This window comes from Mytilus galloprovincialis, chromosome 7, assembly GCF_965363235.1.
Source record: "Mytilus galloprovincialis chromosome 7, xbMytGall1.hap1.1, whole genome shotgun sequence".
Lineage (NCBI taxonomy): Eukaryota > Metazoa > Mollusca > Bivalvia > Mytilida > Mytilidae > Mytilus > Mytilus galloprovincialis.
This window is the reverse complement of record NC_134844.1, coordinates 89782748-89804134: the sequence shown is the minus strand read 5'-3', so window position 1 is coordinate 89804134 and position 21387 is coordinate 89782748. Positions and strand designations below refer to the sequence as shown.

The following is a 21387-nucleotide window of genomic DNA, read 5'->3' as shown; positions in this document are numbered from 1 at the left end:
CAAACACACCTCCCACCAATCATACACTACAAATACACCTTCCACCAATCATACATAACAAACACACCTTCCACCAATCATACATTACAAACACGTCTTCCACCAATCATACATTACAAACACATCTTCCACCAATCATACATTACAAATACACCTTCCAATAATCATACACTACAACCATACCTTCCATCAATCATACATTACAAACACACATTCCACCAATCATACATTACAAATACACCTTACACCAATTATACGTTACAAATACACCTTCCACCAACCATACATTACAAACACACCGTCCACCAATCATACATTACAAACACACCGTCCACCAATCATACATTATGAACACATCTCCCACCAATCGTACATTACAAACACATCTTCCAACAATCATACATTACAAACACACCGTCCACCAATCATACATTATGAACACATCTCCCACCATTCATACATCTAACATAAAGCAAGAATAATGACACTCCACAGTAACATGTGTCAGCCTTTTTCTCATGTGTCATAGTGGTTGTCAATAAAGCATTTACTAGAATAAAAATACTCTCATCATCCATGTGAATCTAACATAAAGCAAGAATAATGACACTCCACAGTAACATGTGTAAGCCTTTTTCTCATGTGTCATAGTTGTTGTCAATAAAGCACTTACTAAAATATAAATACCCTTATGATAAGTTACTGAGACAGGCAAACTTTAATGTAATCCAGATGGTTGAATTACAATAAATATAACTTTTCAGTATGTTTGGTTTTAATGTATTAATTAGCTCACCTGGCCCGAAGGGCCAAGTGAGCTTTTCTCACCACTTGGCGTCCGTCGTCCGTCGTCGTCCGACGTCGTCCGTCGTCGTCGTCGTTAACAATTTACATTTTGAACTTCTTCTAGAGAACCACTGAATGGAATGGAACCAAACATGGCATGAATGTTCCTTATGAGGTGCTGACCAAGTGTTGTTACTTTGTAGCCGATCCATCATCCAAGATGGCCGCCAGCGGGGGACTTAGTTTAACATAGGACGCTATGGGAAATGCATACAAATGACTTCTTTTAGAGAACCATTGAATGGAATGAAACCAAACATGGCATGAATGTTCCTTATGAGGTGCTGACCAAGTGTTGTTACTTCGTTGCCGATCCATCATCCAAGATGGCCGCTAGCCGGGGACTAAGTTTAACATAGGACCCTATGGGAAATGCATACAAATGACTTCTTTTAGAGAACCACTGAATGGAATAAAACCAAACATAGCATGAATTATCCTTATGGGGTGCTGACCAAGTGTTGTTACTTTGTAGCCGATCCATCATCCAAGATGGCCGCCAGCGGGGGACTTAGTTTAACATAGGACCCTATGGAAAATGCATACAAATGACTTCTTCTAGAGAACCACTAAATGGAATGAAACCAAACATAGCATGAATGTTCCTTATGGAGTGCTGACCAAGTGTTGTTACTTTGTAGCCGATCCATTATCCAAGATGGCCACCAGCGGGGACTTAGTTTAACATAGGACCCTATTGGAAATGCATACAAATGACTTCTTCTAGTGAACCACTGAATGGAATGAAACCAAACATGGCATGAATTTTCCTTATGTGGTGCTGACCAAGTGTTGTTACTTTGTAGCCGATCCATCATCAAAGATGGCCACCAGAAGGGGATTTAGTTTAACATAGGACCCTATGAGAAATGCATACAAATGACTTCTTTTAGAGAACCACTGAATGGAATAAAACCAAACATAGCATGAATGTTCCTTATGGGGTGCTGACCAAGTGTTGTTACTTTGTAGCCGATCCATCATCCAAGATGGCCGCCAGCGGGGGACTTAGTTTAACATAGGACCCTATGGGAAATGCATACAAATGACTTCTTTTAGAGAACCACTGAATGGAATAAAACCAAACATAGCATGAATGTTCCTTATGGGATGCTGACCAAGTGTTGTTACTTTGTAGCCGATCCATCATCCAAGATGGCCGCCAGTGGGGGACTTAGTTTAACATAGGACCCTATGGGAAATGCATACAAATGACTTCTTCTAGAGAACCACTAAATGGAATGAAACCAAACATAGCATGAATGTTCCTTATGGAGTGCTGACCAAGTGTTGTTACTTTGTAGCTGATCCATTATCCAAGAAGGCCGCCAGCGGGGGACTTAGTTTAACATAGGACCCTATGGGAAATGCATACAAATGACTTCTTTTAGAGAACCACTGAATGGAATGAAATCAAACATGGCATGAATGTTCCTTATGTGGTGCTGACCAATTGTTGTTACTTTGTAGCCGATCCATTATCCAAGATTGCCGCCATTGGGGGACTTAGTTTAACATAGGACCCTATGGGAAATGCATACAAATGACTTCTTTTAGAGAACCACTGAATGGAATAAAACCAAACATTGCATGAATGTTCCTTATGAGGTGCTGACCAAGTGTTGTTACTTTGTAGCCGATCCATCATCCAAGATGGCCGCCAGCAGGGGACTTAGTTAAACATAGGACCCTATGGGAAATGCATACAAATGACTTCTTTTAGAGAACCACTGAATGGAATAAAACCAAACATGGCATGAATGTTCCTTATGAGGTGCTGACCAAGTGTTGTTACTTTGTAGCCGATCCGTCATCCAAGATGGCCGCCAGTGGGGGACTTTTGAATGAAATTAAACATGTTCCTTTCCTTATAAATGAGGTTGTGTTGTCACTTTTAGCCAAATTTTATATTTTTTTATATGATTTCAAAAACCCAAGTAGAATCAGGTGAGCGATACAGGCTCTTGAGAGCCTCTAGTTTACATATTACACTAATTAGGGCCCTGCCTAGTGACGGGTCACCCTATAGTGATCAGTCTGTCTGTCCGTCCGTCTGTCAGTAACAAAATGTGTCCATTATATATCTAGTGAACTGTTATAATTTCATACTTTTTACTTGACATGGTCAAGATCGTGTTTGCTCTATATCTTGAGAACCGTTATGATTTCAAAGTTTATACTTGACATGTATATTAACCAACACCAGAGGATATGTCATAATGTATGTACAACTTCCTTGGTTAAAAGTCAAGGTTAAAAACTTTGGTTTCAGTTGACAACTCCATGTCCTATGGTAAAGATACAAATTTTTTACCACAGATTATTTACAGCTGGGCCCACAGAGATGGCTCCCATTTCAATGATGTATCTCTTTATTATGTCACTTCATATTTGTTGTTTATTTTGGTTGACTGGTTTTATGTCAAGTATTTTATAGGTAAAATTAGTACAACAATTGCCTATTATTTAAAGAAGATGTATATTTGTATGATTGATAAAAGAGTTTTGATTGTATTTCAGGGTGAGACTCCTTATGATATGGTAACAATAGAAAGCGATGATTCTGAAGAGAAAAAAAGGAAGAAGAAAGAAGTGATTGACTTCCTAAAGGTAAATATTCTGTCTTAGTTAATAAGAGATATTTACAAATATGTTGACAGATTGTTAGAGACACAACAGACTTGGTACATTGAAGTTATAATAAAACGGTTGCCTGTAGTTTTCAATGTCATTGTAGTATTTTGTTGTCAATTAACAATGTACCCGGTAAGTTGACAATTCCAAGCTTGTTGCCTGATACAGATGTTGGCATATGTGAAAGACAAATGTTTGAAATCAGTGTCTCATCTGTTGGATGTCTCTTAGGTATCAATAAACAGTTAAGAAAAATATTAAAATTTACCCTTATTATTTTTACCATCCCCTTTTCATTGCTTTCTTGCAATATCAAGCTTACTGTTTGTGTCCTATATGGGCATATGTATGTAATCGGAATCGTCTATAGATTTTATATCTAGTATATAAAATGGTAAAATATAATTTCTTTTGGGTGTATCCATGGCAACAATCTGCACTTATTTGTTATAAAATATTGCAAAAAAGGGTGAAAAGATGTCACATATTTCCCCAAAATTTGGCTAAAAGTAGAACTTCAATCGCATGAAGTAATACCTTTTCAGAAACTGTGTACATATATCATTCAGCAAATCCAATGAAAATCATATGTCTTTCGTCTCATTTTTTTGCAAAATTGTGTCAAAAACTTCGTGTAGAAAAAAAATGTTTGTAAACATTACATTAATTTCTGGACCAATGGCCGGTCTAGCTATGAAAATACGGATTGTCAAACAGAAAACAGCCCATAAAACATGTAAAAAATAATCTTGATGCTCTTATAAACCATCTTTGAAGGCTAAATTAGCACTCAGCTGTCTAAAAATGAATTTTATTACACAATAACTTTCCTATTTGAAAAATCCACAGGGGCCAAAATGCGAAACTAAACTTCTAACTGTGTATTGCTACCTTAATAGTAAATATTTTTTTCAAATTCTCCCTTTTAACTTATTTTCTGTGTTCTGCTATCTAAATCTAGTAAAATGGCCTTTTATTTTTGAAAATAGGTTGAGTAATGAATATTTTATAGAGGTTAGCAGTTGACACTGAAACACGACAAAAACTGATTTTTAAGAAAAGTTCCAAGTCAAAGTGTTTGAAAATATTGTCTCTACCTCAATTTTTAGCAAAGTTTTAAAAACTATACCTTTTTTGTCATTTTTTTAATGTCGAAAATCTTAATAAGATCTCTGATGATGCAAAATAGTACAAAATTTAGCAATTTCAAGCATAAAAATGTTAATCCTTATGCTTATTGCATACCAAAGACTTGATTTAAAAACGTGGTGATAGGGAATCAATTTCTTACTTCTGATTTAACTATACATTTAAAATATGCCAAAATGTAACATGAAATTTTGATTAAAACCATAATTTGATATATTCGAAAGAAAAAAACCAACGTGTTCAATACTTAGGCTACTACATGCAGCCCAATCCATCAGAAGCAAGAGTTAAGCCGATAGAGTACAAATATAAGCCTTGTGTCAAAATGTCTATTTTTGGTTGCTTAGGACTTTAAACAATAAAATTAACATGTATTGTCATTCTTAAACACTTAATTTCCTCAGAAGTTGATTTAGAATATAAAAATCAATAGATTTGTGGCATGAAAAGTCTTATATTATACAATTCTGAGCTTGGTAAGTATGCCATGAGGTAGCAATAAACAGTTAGGAAAAATATTAAAATTTGCCCTTATTATTTTTACTGTCCCCTTTTCATTGCTTTCTTGCAATATCAAGCTTACTGTTTGTGTCATATATGGGCATATGTATGTAATCAGAATCTTCCATAGATTTTATATCTAGTATATAAAATGGTAAAATATAATTTCTTTTGGGTGTATCAATGGCAACAATCTGCATTTATTTGTTATAAAATATTGCAAAAAGGGGGGAAAAGATGTTACATATTTCCCCAAAATTTGGCTAAAAGTAGAATTTCAATCGCTTGAAGTAATACCTTTTCTGAAACTGTGTACATATATCATTCAGCAAATCCAATGAAAATCAGATGTCTTTCGTCTCATTTTTTTGTAAAATTGTGTCAAAAACTTCGTGTAGACCAAAATGTTTGTAAACATTACATTATTTCTGGACCAATGGCCGGTCTAGCTATGAAAATACGGATTGTCAAACAGAAAACAGCCCACGAAACATGTAAAAAATAATCTTGATGCTCTTCTAAACCATCTTTGAAGGCTAAATTAGCACTCAGCTGTCTAAAAATTAATTTTATTACACAATAACTTTCCTATTTGAAAAATCCACAGGGGCCACAATGCGAAACTAAACTAACTGTGTATTGCTACCTTATTTTTTGTGTCATCAGCTTGCTATTTCCTAGGTATATATATCACAACATCTCCTTTTATGTATACATAATGTGTGTCTCTGTGCGGAAAAATTGATTTACATGTTTTTGCAAATATGTAATAATTATATACTAAAACAAAAAGCACATCTTAAAGACAAATCCCTCTATTGTTTTTGCACATATACTAGCGCAACAGTACGATGCTGTCAGCGGTTTATGACGTTGAAGTTTCCGCGAACCCGAAACGTTTATGAGAGTTATTCCTCTTTGACCTGATGGAGAGAGTGACAATCGTTTTGATAGGTAGATTTGCCGAGAAGAAAATGAAAATTGTTTTTATATAATTGACATGTTCCAGAATTGGACACATTAATTATGTGAATTTAGTGTAGCTGAAACACACAACAAAACAGCAAATAATAAAAAATATGAATAAAAATAGAGTCAACTATACAGCAATCTAACAACAAAAAACAAACAAAAACAACTGTCAAGAAACGAAACAAAATCTGGATACTTGACAAAAAGTTGAGCAAATTAAATTATAATATAATACTAATGCCCATAATTTGCTACGTGTATGGACTTATCTGTTCTTTAGAGTCAATCTCTTTGGTAGGTTTATAATTGTATTTATATTTCCTCAAATCATTAAGAAAGTACGAAAATCAGCAAGCATGTCATCAAAATTCAATGTATCTATAGCAATAGGTACATTTCGTACATATACACCTATATATGGATACGGCAAATTGCACATAGTTACGTATTTGGATGCATATGTGTAAAATAAAGTCCATCTAGAGAAGTTAACATATACGCGTCTAACATAATGATTGTAGGTTTTTGTATTTGACGACTCCGAGTCTGATCCAATTTGCCAAGTTTTATATCTATGTACTAGGTGCACAATTTTTATATAAAAAACAACATAATCGTGCCTGTGTTTAAAAGTTGTCGGAATAAAGAATTAAATAGGAATACATATGAAAAAAAAACAATAGTTGACATGAGAAAAAGAGGTCGGACTAGGTTCCCTTCATAATCACGGTATGACAACTGTATGAGTATAATTAGACTTAATTTCTAGCAACATTACGGAATATTTCGATATGCATAGATGCCTATGGATGCATGATCAAAACAGAAAGTTTGTTAAATAGACACGTTAACACTTGCACAAAATTGAATCCATCTTTTAAGAGCATCTCGCATTTACAATCTTTTTAGAACTTGTGCGTTTACATTTAGTATACATTGCAATCTTAAAATAATCGGTCTAATCATTTCGTTAAAAAAAATCGTAGAAAATAGAATAACCCGGGAAATATTTGGTTCATTAGATATGCTTCTACCTTTATTAATTATTTTTTTGATTAACATGTCATAAGTCCTTAAAACAAAGAAATGTCAGAGTAATTTTACTTATAACAGTCATTTGGTTTGAAGATGAGGAATTTACAGAAAATAACAAAAAATAAATAATAATGAATGAATACAATTGAAAAAGATATTTTTTAAAATGTGCACGTTTAACACACGTATATTAAGCGAACAAGGAACGAAGAAGTAACAGTGCATTAGTCAACTACTCGAACGAATATTTACCAGATGCAAGAAAAAATGGAAAAAAAATGTTATCAGCGAATAAGTAACAGGGCATCGGTCTAGTGCTAAAACGGGTACATACGCGCTAATAGGGATGTTTCACCTTTAAAAACCCATAGCTAACACCAGAGACAAGAAAACAATAAAAAAAAAAAATTTTCTTAAAAGTTGCAATGGAATTACAACTTGTAATTAGCAAATACGGAACGAATAAGTTACAGTATCAATCGAGCACTGAAACGGGTCCTGTCCCAAGTCAGAAGCTTGTTGGTTCATAAATTAAGCCATTATTTTCTCGTTTGAATTGTTTTACATTTGTCATTTCTGGACCTTTTATAGCTGTATATGCGGTATGAGATTTGCTCATTGTTCAAGGCCGTACGGTGGCCTATATTTCCTGTGTCAATTGGTCTCTTGTGGAAAGTTGTGTTATTTGCAATCATACCACGTCTTATTTTTTCTATTTATCTTTCTGAAGAATGACGCAAAAATGTCGTATACATTTTATTTTATTTTTATCTCTATGTTCTGCCAAATCATTTGAGAATATGGATGAAACACTGAAATCAGTTACTTATCAGAATATTAAACTGACCATGCGCAAATTTATTTTCATATCTACAAAAAACACTTTGAACTCTAGATCGGTCTATCGCGATGTATCTAAGCGTTTATACTTTAACAAATATCAGGGTTGCGTTCAATATCGTAGCGGCTACATTGGGCTACTTAGATTTTTGACTATTGAAGGTGTAGCTAGCCTAGCTACTATATAGATATTGATAGTTAAATTCTCCCTCGCCCTGCTCGTCCGAATTTAAAGTATTTAATCTCTAAATTCAATAGGCTATAATTAAAACAAACACAGATATAGGATTAGTTGCTCGCAGTAACATCTTATTTTCTCTTGCGATACAATATTTTATTTTACGTTATTGTACATATTTCTTCGATTGAAACATTATATAAATACATGACATATAACATTGTTCCTCTTTCGCATCGTTTCTTTTTCCTCGGCTAATACCTCCAACGCCTGTACGTACAATAAACATAGCAGCAACTGCATATATACCTATATGTGACCAACTTCAATTCGACGTAACTGCGAGCACCTTCGATACTAATACATTTAAATGCCAAACTTTATATAGTACCAATTTAAACCCCACCCGTAAAAACCGCCAAAACTTTCCTCGTGCCTCCTGCACCTAACATCAAATTTATAAATAGTACATACTATTACAAAACAAGTAACTGAACTAGTTATACTAGTTCCCATCTATAAATAATAACTACAAATAGCAAACGGGAAAAACCCTATTTCAAACAAAATAAAATACATAAGCTAGACTAGCTACTCGTTCAATAGTCATAAATCTACGTAGCCCTATGTAGCCGCAACGATATTGAACGCAATCCAGGAGGTGGTATTTTTAAGTCCGATGAAGATTGATCTTTCTCATTTTTGCAATACTAAAGATCGGCGATCTTTATTGTTAGTGGGAACGGGGTCTTAGATTTCCATTGATTTTAAGTAATTGTCATCAAAATAAAAAGGAACAGCATTCTTAACCGAAATTAAAATTCATGATATCGAAAGCAAAGTTCTGTCTTGTCTTTCAAAATATACTATCAAATAATATAAAAAATGTATTCACTTAATTTTAAGAAGAATTTCTGTTCAACACAGACATGTAAGCACTATAAATAACCTGAATAGAAATGTTGTTAATAGAAGCATTTGTGAGTACATTTGTACAATGCATTGTTTTCCAACCACCGCATTCATATTACGTGTCTGTGAAACTGTCTGAAAACCAATTACTATCATGTGTAAATTAATGTGCATTTATTGTAGTTGAAAACAAACAAACAACAAAACAGCAAATAACGAGAACTGTGTTGTCCATAATATGTAAGAATATCGCCCAAACCGGCCGAATGTCTTTCGACATTGTTTTAGAATTGGCGCAATGTATTCCTGCCAATTTAAATTCTTAACCTTTTTTTTTTAGAAATACCTCTTTTTCCATTCCAGTGACCCCATCTTTTTATTTCATGACTTCATTTAGATATAAACAACGCTTATTCTGTTGAATACTCAAAAAGAAATTCTTGGTCAATTTTTATTAAACATAATTTTTTATTTCACAATAAAAAAAGGCGGGAAAACTATTAAAGCAACTTATCGTTATTATTTTCAACTCAGAAAATGGTAATATTATTAAAAAAGGTTGTATTAACAACAGTTACTATGTTAACAGAACAAACAAGTTTTATGGGATACCAACTTTAAAAAAAATATTACACTGCTATTGGCTAGAATTCTCGATTTCCAAATTCCATGAAAAAGATGGCGTTTTAAATCGAAAATTAGGTCAGTGACCCCATTTTTTTATTTGCTGATATTGAAGCTTTTGCCTAGCCTAAAGTAAAAACAAAATATAAAGAAAATATTATTGGTCGATCTGAATAGAAGGATTTGTCTTTAACAAAATGTTTAGTATGCTGTCAACCTGTGTATAGATTTTAAAGCTTTCAATATGTAGCGGGTAGACAAAGCCACCTACATAGATAAAACCTCTATGAAATGAGTAAACTCAGTATCGTTAACTTTCCTGCACAACCTTTTTAAATTACATACAAAAACAAATAAATCACATCATCATTAAATAGGCAGTGTGCGGTAAATTTTACTCGCGTGTGATATGGCATAGAAGGAAAAACAATTACTGTGGGGATTAAACATGTGGTAAAGATGTCAGTCCACCAATCCATTCATTCCAATTAAACATGTGGTAAAGATGTCAGTCCACCAATCCATTCACTCCAATTTAGAATGTAAAGTTCTACTGTGAAAGTACTTTTATTCGTGGGGAACCAATTTTCGTGGTTTTCATGGATGACTTTATCCACGAATTTAAGTGTCCAATGAAATAAAACAATTGTTGTCCAAATCAAGACAATAAAAGATCCCCATGTAGGTTTGACTACTAATATGATCTAGAGAATATATTGAATATCGCCAAATCTGAGAATACTATAATGATCTATAATAGTAGTCACTGGGCAAATGCACTATGAACTACAACTGCAGGCAGGAGTATTCCCATTTAATCTTTAAAAACCTAAACTGTACAAATTTTGATCTTTTAATTCTCATAAAAAAATATTTTTGATTGATGAAAGTCAGATTTCCGGTATTAATATGCTATGATAAAGTGTTCATTTTATATCTCATAATTCTCGTACATATATATGGGAAATAATAATTTTATGCTGGGCTTGCTTTTGATTTAAGAATTATCACCGTGTATCATCAGTACACCGGATATAGGTACTAACCACGCGGGCACGATCGATTTTGACCTTTCAAGGTAACGAAGATCTTTGTTTTGCTTTATCAATATTAAATGTACATTTCTCAACATTTGAAATTCCTGCTCCCAAATAATTTTTGCATCGATTTTTTCCTATTCATAAAACAACTTTGATATTCAAATAAGAACAATTAACTTGTTCATGCGCAAATAGTTGTGAAAGTCAACACCCACTTTCAATTTCGATACAGTTGTAGAGACATTTACATGTTTTATCTGAAAGAAACCTAATACAGGGCAACAGTAATAGTTACCAATCATAAACCTACCTGTGATTACTCATTCCTTGAAACTGTTTGGGTAATAAACGAGTATATAAATAAAGTTTTTGTGTACAGTGTACAACAACTTAACTATGCACCGTACATAAGAATTTATGTGGTCAGCTAAACACCGTACACAACGCTTCTTTAGGGATAAAATATCGAATAATAACATATGTATGAAAGATTTTAATGCCAATTATTGAAACAGCTATACTTATTACACACACACATTGACCTCCTATCAGAAAAAGAGTTGCAATGAATATAGAATTGTATCGAATGAGACGAGGGCCAACTTCTTTTACAAGTATTTGCACATGCCTTTAGTAATCCCTCTTGTTTTGGGAAAATAATGAGACATCTCTAATTATGATCAACCTTCGACCAAATCATTTCTTAAAACAGCAATTATGTTTAGATTGAAGTACACATTGATATTATGTGAACAAAACAAAATTTTTTCGTTACCGTGTAAGATCAAAATTGCTCACGTCCGCTTGGTTAGTACCTATATCCGCTGTACAATGATACACGGTGATTATTTTACAATTCAAGATACATTTATAGCATTTGTTTATGTAACTGTTTTCCTTTTGTGACATGTTGATGGCCTGATTAACACCTTTGATGGTCTATAATCCTTTGATCACTCTATCTTGGGCTAATGAGTGATCACTACAATTTACACGGTCAATGTCTACTTTGCAATTTCCTTCAATCTAGACAATTTATAACCTTCGTTTCAAATTACTTTAACTTTTCAATTTTATTATTATTAGACAACAAAAATCCACGAATTAAAAAACCCATGAACATGTAAATGTTGCTGAAACATGAGATTTTTTCTTTACACATGACTTTTGAGTTCCTCATTTTGAGGTGCATAAGGGATGTTGTCCCATATTGAAATCCATAGTTCTGATTTTTCCAAATATTTTTATGTGATCGGTATGACATTCTGAATAAATCTGTGTATTTTTTTTGTCCATTTCTGAAAAAAAATAAAGTTGTTTCAGCACTATAAGGCAATGACACTTTTATCGCTGTATTTATTTATTTTGAATACAATGTGTATGCATAATTAGTTTCTTCCAGTATAGACAGGTTTTTTCAATTATCTGCCTTAGTTTCTGAAGCGACTCCTAGGCGTCGTGGTAGTAGCGATCGTCATTACAACCGTGAAAAAAATGTAAACAAGATATACATCTATCTCTCAGACCGCATGCAATTAACGTAAACACAAGAATGTGAAGCGTACTTGATCTCGATAAATTACAGAATAAATAATACAGTAATTAGATATGTAATGGAGATTAAAATGATTAAAAATATAAGTGTGTTTTAGGCCAGGTGTCCGGTGTCCTAAAATATAACTCACGGTATTTGATACGTTTTAACCCGGACAAAATATATATGTTAATACCCAGGTTACAAATCTATTAAGATATATTGATTATTATAACACATTCATCAATAAAAATAAAATGTCTTGCCAGGTCAAATGTGATAAATCCGGAAAAAAAACCCAGGTGCAATTTTATTGAACTCAAATAAATGTCTGTGGTCAGACATAAAATTCAACAATCTTCTAATCCGACGGTCCTATAATGCTTTTTCTCCGGTGCGAGGTTACTTAGATAATCTGAAAAAATATACCTATAGACATGTACTGTTTGATGGTAGGCTTTTTCACAGAAACAACTTTTTGGCTCACCTGGCCCGAAGGGCCAAGTGAGCTTTTCTCATCACTTTGCGTCCGTCGTCCGTCGTCGTCGTCCGGCGTCGTCTGTTAACTTTTACAAAAATCTTCTCCTCTGAAACTATTGGGCCAAATTAAACCAAACTTGGCCATAGTCATTATTGGGGTATCTTGTTTAAAAAATGTGTCCGGTGACCCTGCCAACCGACCAAGATGGCTGCCATGGGGGAAAATAGAACATAGGGGTAAAATGCAGTTTTTGGCTTATAACTCAAAAACCAAAGCATTTAGAGCAAATCGTTCAAGGAGTAAAAGTGTTAATCCGGTCAAGATCTATCTGCCCTAAAATTTTCAGATGAATCAAACAACCTGTTGTTGGGTTGCTGCCCCTGAATTGGTAATTTTAAGGAATTTTTGCTGTTTTTGGTTATTATCTTGAATACTATTATAGATAGAGATAAACTGTAAACTGCAATAATGTTCAGCAAAGTAAGATTTACAAATAAGTACATGACCGAAAATGATCAGTTGACCCCTTTAGGAGTTATTGCCCTTTATAGTCAATTTTTAACCATTTTTCGTAAATCTTATTTATCTTTTACAAAAATCTTCTCCTCTGAAACTACTGGGCCAAATTAATCCAAACTTGGCAAAAATCATCTTTAGGGTATTTAGTTAAAAAATGTGTCCGGTGACTCGGCCATTCAACCAAGATGGCTGCCACGGCTAAAAATAGAACATAGGGTTGAAATGCAATTTTTGGCTTATAACTCAAAAACCAAAGCATTTAGAGCATATCTGGCAGGGTTTAATTGTTCATCAGGTCAAGATCTATCTGCCCTGAAATTTTCAGATGGATTGGACAATCGATTCTTTGGTTGCTGCCCCTGAATTGGTTATTTTAAGGAAATTTAGCCGTTTTTAGCTCACCTGGCCAAAAGGCCAAGTGAGCTTTTCTCATCACTTGGCGTCCGGCGTCCGTCGTCGTCTGTCGTTGTCGTCGTTGTCGTCCTGCGTTAACTTTTACAAAAATCTTCTCCTCTTAAACTACTGGGCCAAATTTAACAAAACTTGACACTCCGTAAATTTTATGGACACCATCACGATTTGGTGGATCCATACGATGTTTCGTTGACCAAACTAGCTAAGGACATTTTTACCACATGGTAGATTGTGTTTTGTCATAATGTCGTCTAATCTTTTAATTACCAAACGTGACTTATTCCCGATTGTGACTGTTTTGCCGAGTGTGAACTCGCATTACTATAAGACGTGGTACGGTACTTATACATCCCAAATTCATGTATTTAGTTTAAATGTTTAATGTTATATTTGTAATTCTCATCGGATTTTGTCAAATGTGTTGACGTCTTTTCTATTATATTTCTGTGTTATGGTAAAGAAAATTAATCACCGCCTTCATTTATCAGATTTGATTTCGTTCAAAGTAATCAGTACGATATTTTACGTTTGAAGTTAGATTCATAACAAACCTGACATAGTTTTATAATATAGTTAATTGCTACCTCAGTTTTATATTAATAAGAATTAAAATGTGCTTTGTTATTAAATGCAATATCAGTATTTAGTTCAAATATATAATCTTAAATTAATCCCAATTCTAATGACGTCATTTTTTCGTCATTTTTCATTTTTTGATGCTCTGTTTTACTAATTCTAATGACGTCATTTTTTCGTCATTTTTCAGTTTCAAATAGGACGTCACTTGGCGTAGAGGTTTAAACGTATTCGGATGTGTCTACTTTTGTGTTTCAAATGTCTGGTTATGTAAATGTATTTCAGTTGTTTCCTGTAATTAGTTAATACTTCAGCTTTATCATGTACATCTTTTGAATATTCATTTTATTAATTTACTGTTTGCAAAAGTATAAATTACTCTAAATTATAGGGATTTTCTGGTAACTTAACGGAAAACCCTTGCCGTTTTTGGCACAACCTTTTTGATCTTTTGGTCCTCGATGCTGTTCAACTTTGTACTCGTTTCGGCTTTCAAACTTTTGTATCTGTGCGTCACACATAGGTCTTGTGTGGACAAAATACACTTCTGGCGTATTAAAATTTTGAACTTGTTGCCTTTTGTTGGCTGTTGTTCGTGTGATTCTTTGTCAATTGTGTTCTCCAATTTATTTATATTGTAGTCCTGTGTTGTCATTTTGATGTTATATTTCACATGGCCATAAAAGTGCGAGGTTTGGCATGCCACAAAACCAGGTTCAACCCACCATTTTTTCCTTTAAAAATGCCCTGTACCAAGTCAGGAATATGGTCATTGTTATATTATAGTTCGTTTCTGTGTGTATTACATTATAACGTTGTGTCGTTTGTTTTCTCTTATTTTTGAGTGTAAATTCACATTGCGATAAGACGTGTCACGGTACTTGTCTATCCCAAATTCATGTATTTGGTTTTGATGTTATATATACATGTTATATTTGTTATTCTCGTGGGATTTTGTCTATATGTGTTACATTTTAGTGTTATGTCGTTGTTCTCCTCTTATATTTAATGCGTTTCCCTCGGTTTAAGTTTGTTATCCCGATTTTGTTTTTTGTCCATGGATTTATGAGTTTTGAACAGCGGTATACTACTGTTGCCTTTATTTATTGGCCACAATCATAATTGGGGTATTTAGTTTAAAAAATGTGTCCGGTGACCAGGCCAACCAACCAAGATGGCCGCCATGGCTAAAAATAGAACATAGGGGTAAAATGCAGTTTTTGGCTTATAACTCAAAAACCAAAGCATTCAGAGCAAATCTGACAGGGGTAATATTGTTCATCAGGTCGAGATCTATCTGCCCTGAAATTTTCAGATGAATCGGACAACCTGTTGTTGGGTTGCTGCCCCTGAATTGGTAATTTTAAGGAAATTTTGCTGTTTTTGGTTATTATCTCGAATATTATTATAGATAGAGATAAACTGTAAACAGCAATAATGTTCAGCAAAGTAAGATCTACAAATAAGTCAACATGACTAAAATGGTCAGTTGACCACTTTAGGAGTTATTGCCCTTTATAGTCAATTTTTAACCATTTTTCGTAAATCTTAGTAATCTTTTAGAAAAATCTTCTCCTCTGAAACTACTGGGCCAAATTAATCCAAACTTAGCCACAATCATCATTGGGGTATCTATTTTAAAAAATGTGTCCGGTGACCCGCCCAACCAACCAAGATGGCCACCATGGCTAAAAATAGAACATAGGGGTAAAATGCAGTTTTTGGCTTATAACTCAAAAACCAAAGCATTTAGAGCAAATCTGACATGGGTAAAATTGTTCATCAGGTCAATATCTATCTGCCCTGAAATTTTCCGATGAATCGGACATTCCGTTGTTGAGTTGCTGCCCCTGAAATGGTAATTTTAAGGAAATTTTGCTGCTTTTGGTTATTATCTTGAATATTATTATAGATAGAGATAAACTGTAAACAGCAATAATGTTCAGCAAAGTGAGATCTACAAATAAGTCAGCATGACCAAAATGGTCAGTTGACCACTTTAGGAATTATTGCCCTTTATAGTCAATTTTTAACCATTTTGTAAATCTTAGTAATCTTTTAGAAAAATCTTCTCCTCTGAAACTACTGGGCCAAATTTAACCAAACTTAGCCATAATCATCATGGGGGTATCTAGTTAAAAAAATGTGTCCGGTAACTTGGCCAACAAACCAAGATGACCGCCATGGCTAAAAATAGAACATGGGGGTAAAATGCAGTTTTTGGCTTATAACTCAAAAACCAAAGCATTTAGAGCAAATCTGACAGGAAGTAAAATTGTTGATCAGGTCAACATCTATCTGCCCTGGAATTTTCAGATGAATCGGATAATAGGTTGTTAGGTTGCTGCCCCTGAATTGGTAATTTTGAGGAAATTTTGCTGTTTTTTTGTTATTATCTTGAATATTATTATAGATAGAGATAAACTGTCAACAGCAATAATGTACAGCAAAGTAAGAACTAAAAATAAGTCAGTATGACCAAAATAGTCAATTGACCCCCTAAGGAGTTATTGCCCTTCATAGTCAATTTTTAACAATTTTCTTAAAATTTGAAGATTTTCAATAACATTTTCCACAGATAGATACAGATAATTGTAATCAGCAAGAATGTTTAGTAAAGTAAGATCTACAAACACATCACCATCACCAAAACACAATTTTGTCATGAATCCATCTGTGTCCATTGTTTAATATTCACATAGACCAAGGTGAGCGACACAGGCTCTTTAGAGCCTCTAGTTTGTTATTATCTTGAATACTTTTATAGATAGAGATAAACTGTAAACAGCAATAATGTTCAGCAAAGTAAGACCTAAAATTAAGTCAACTGACCAAAATGGTCAATTGACCCCCTAAGGAGTTATTGTCCTTTATAGTCAATTTTTAACATTTTTCATAAAATTTGTAAATTTTTACTAACATTTTCCACTGAAACTACTGGGCCAAGTTCATCATAGATAGAGATAATTGTAAGCAGCAAGAATGTTCAGTAAAGTAAAATGTAAAAACACATCACCATCACCAAAACACAATTTTGTCATGAATCCACCTGCTTCCTTTGTTTAATATTCACATAGACCAATTAAGGTGAGTGACACAGTTTTGCTTGTGGTCGACTCACGTATACTGCTCAAAATTGAGTGACGTTTGTGTATGGCGTCAGGACATATGTAAAATTTGCGATTTAATTTGGCCGAAGAAGTTATGAAATTTTACGACCCATGTTATCATATAGTTATTAAGTGTTCGATTCTGATTTCTTTTGCAGAAAAATTACTGAACTTCTTTTAAATCGAGTTTTACTTTGCATATTGCTGTGTGTTTGTTTAATCTTCATTGGCTAGATGTGTAGGGAAGGGTTGAGATCTCATTAAACATGTTTAACCCCGCCGCATTTTTGTTGCTGGTCCAAGTCAGGACCGTCAGGCATTTGTTTATAGTCTTGTATGATTTTTTTAAAGTTAGTTCATTTATATGCTTAGCAGTTTAGTTTGACATCCATTTCACTGAACTAGTACATATCTTTGTTTACGGGGGAGCGGGATTATCTATTTGTATTATACCCCTCTATAAATTCACGATGTATATAGTACAGTATTAGAGTATTACATTAGGGATGTATATTGGACCATCATCCTTCTCAGTGAACTGTTGGAATTTCTGGTTGTTGCATTATGGCTATGCTTCCGTAGGTTCTAGTAATCTATTTGATAACAAAGACCTTTGAAAAATCTTTTCTAATGTGTAAAATTTCATAATTTATGCACATAATAATCAACTGAGGAAAGTTCAAATCAAGTTTCAACAGAAAATACTGTATACATGGTATACGAAGTGGGTATATGGTTTTACACTAGTAATTTTGGGGCCCTTTATAGCTTGTTGTCCGGTGAGAGCCAAGGCTCCGTGTTGAAGGCCGTACATTGACCTATAATGGTTTACTTTTATAAACTGTTATTTGGATAGAGAGTTGTTTCATTGGCACTTACACCACATCTTCCTATATCTATATATTTTAAGCACACATGCCTTCATATATGGACCATCAGGACGAGGTTTATAAATAAGTGCCCTTAATAGTAAGTTTTGTTGGGATTTGTCTATGGATGCAGCTGTTTGCAAAAACTAAGTTTTCCATCAAGAACTGACACCACTGAATAAAATATTTTACAAGTAGCTTATTTTCGAAATATGAAAGCGCCATGACAAATAACCAACTATCAAACTAAGTGTTAACCTCATCAGCACGATGCGTAATATGTCTATACGCTAACTTGGTTTCCCCCTTTTATTAAAGTTTGAGCTCCTTACTCGTCTCCTCACTCGTCTGTTAGCAATATATTTGTCTGAGTTTATGTTGTCCTCTGAAACTACTGGACCAAATTAATCCAAACTTGGCCACAATCATCTTTGGGGTATCTAGTTTAAAAAATGTGTCCGGTGACCCTGCCATCCCACCAAGATGGACGCCATGGCTAAAAATAGAACATAGGGGTAAAATGCAAATACCCTGCCTGTATCAATACACACCAGTCAACTTCCTCATACAGATGCCCTTTTATAATTGTAAGCATTGTGTATAAATTTCATAACATTTAGTCGAAGCAAACAGGAGGAAAAGAATTAAACCAACAGGTTAAGTAATTGCTTTATTTATGAAAAAACATAAGTCATGGACGGTAAAAGTGACGCCATCCAATTATAAAAATGATTTGTGTTTAGTTGTTATAAGCATTGTGTACCTATATTCGTTTTAAAACATTTATTTGAGGCAAACTTAAGTATGTTAAGTAAGAAACAGGAAACTCAGCATTTTTTTTATTTAACTTGTGCTATAGATAAAGACTATGTTTTTCTATGCCACATTGTTGTGTTACTGTATCATTGAACTTCTCTATCACTATCTCTGATCTATCCTGTCAACACAAAGGTTGTGAATTTCGAAGCACACGCTTAGCCTTTCAGTTTGACTACAATCTTAATTGACTAAGCTTGTCAGTTTTACTATCTTCGATCTTGGTTCTCTACAAGCATTATTGTCTTACTCATCCAATAAAAACAGACTACTACGAAATAGTACATAATGCTGAAAGTGGCGTTTAACACCAATTAACCATTAACATAAATCACACATGTGACAGAATAATTGAAAAATTGGACACCTTTAAATGTTGTGTTTGCACTGGGGACTCAATGCTTTCAATATTGTAAATATTTGATACATGTATTGACAAAAATATTTATATAAAGCATAGTATTACTTACAAATAATTGAAAAATCAAATAGCATCATCATATTTGCTGTATTCTTGTGCGCTTTGTACAGCGGCTGGTATTAAATCTAAACAGAAATTATAATAAATTTATCTCAAGATGTATAGCTTAAGTGATAAAAAAAATTAAATATAAAAGCCCACATTTACTTTTTATAACATATTGAAACATGGCCTTTGTTTTCACTTGCTGAGAGATATAGATTTGTTGGATTGCTGTTCATGTCTAATTAACATACTACCATTTTCTACTGGCTTGTTGATAAATTATAGTGTATCATTATACATTAAATGAAGTATTTTTTGTCTGTAGCAGTATCTTTGTTTATTTTGTCATTATTTTTTAATTGAGTTGTTATTGTGGTGTCTTTTGTAAAGCGCACATGATTTAAATAAAAAAAAATCTTTAATCTTAGCCATTTATCTAATAGAAGGACAAACAAATATTTGTTCATATTATCAAAAAGGAAAGCATTTCATGAAAACGAATCTATTAAACAAATACAGCTGTGTTAAATCTGAGTCTAATGGAACTGTTTTCTTGAGGCAAAAAGAAATGCCTTCAAAATGTTTTTTCATTTTTTTTATATTTTTTGTTGGTAGTTCTATCTGAATTATATAGCAAACAAAAAAAAAGGTGGCATATTTAACTGCAGTGTGTTGTAGTCTAAGGTTGTAGTGTCTCCAACAATCATTGCTTCAACTCTGGGGATTCTCGTAAAAATAACAAAAAAAAAGGTGGCATATTTAACTGCAGTGTGTTGTAGTCTAAGGTTGTAGTGTCTCCAACAATCATTGCTTCAACTCTGGGGGTTCTCGTAAAAATACCCCCCCCCCCCCCGAGTCTAAAAACAGTAACGTGAAAGTTAAAAAATGAGAAACAGACTAAAGTTTCTCGTGATATAAATAGACAGTCTAACAAACAACACAGGTCTCAGTTTCAAGTATGCTGTTTTTATTTGGTGTAGATGTTTCTTTATTACTTTTAACAATCCAAAGTAATAATTAATATCAAACATACACGTCTTCTTTGATGCCGGGCTGCCATACTTTTTGTTCACTGATGTTTGTTTACATTTTGGGCATACAAATGCCTTTCATTATGAAGGAATTACATAAATAGTCAAATGAGGAAACGTTACAAAGTATTTCACAACGTTGTCGACTTATTCTGTAAAAAAAGTATCAACATCTATAGTTTGCCTGGTTCGCGCTATGCATTGGAAAGCCAGATCAAGCTAAAATTTTGGGATCATTTCAACGAAGTTTTCAAGTATGTTCTCTGAAAAGCTCCAATTTATTTACGTACGTTTTCAAGAGAAAGATGACATTTATAAACGCACAGGGCTATATAATGTATTTACCTACCGAACGATAGGAGCATCAGACAGGACAATCTCTGAAACTTTTCCATCACAATGAGTCTTCTGCTATAAATATTCGTTGTTTATAGATGGCACTCCAGCTTAATAAATAAAGTATGTTCCGATAAAATAAACGAAAGTGTAACGTCGTCTAAAAATTACCGTTTTGTTTGACAGGATGCAAATTTCATTTATTGTATATCAATAAATATAATACCATGTAAAAATTCTTTAAATATTCATATATTTTTGCATCTTAATTATTTCTTACTCAACCCAGTAATTCTATTTGCAATTAAGTTAACAAGTGGCAATACAAAACAAAATATTGTATGACGGCAGATCATAAAATTGCGACATTACTTTAGCGGACAGAGTGCCTACTTTTAGTGAAGGTGTCTACCTCAAATGTCAAGATGTGGTATGATTGCCAATGAGACAACTCTTCACAAGAGACCAAATGACACAGAATTTAACAATGTTAGGTCACCCTAC

The 21387-nt window shown here is 33.6% G+C and overlaps 1 protein-coding gene across 1 annotated transcript in view; it reads left to right on the top strand.

Moving 5' to 3' along the window:
- LOC143083960 (uncharacterized) overlaps positions 1 to 21387 on the top strand; it is a 292090-nt gene that overhangs the window by 227788 nt on the left and 42915 nt on the right. The window contains exon 2 of the mRNA XM_076260377.1: positions 3367 to 3456. Within this exon, the coding sequence (XP_076116492.1) occupies positions 3385 to 3456 (72 nt within the window). The 5' untranslated portion in view covers positions 3367 to 3384. The remainder of the gene's footprint in view (positions 1 to 3366; positions 3457 to 21387) is intronic.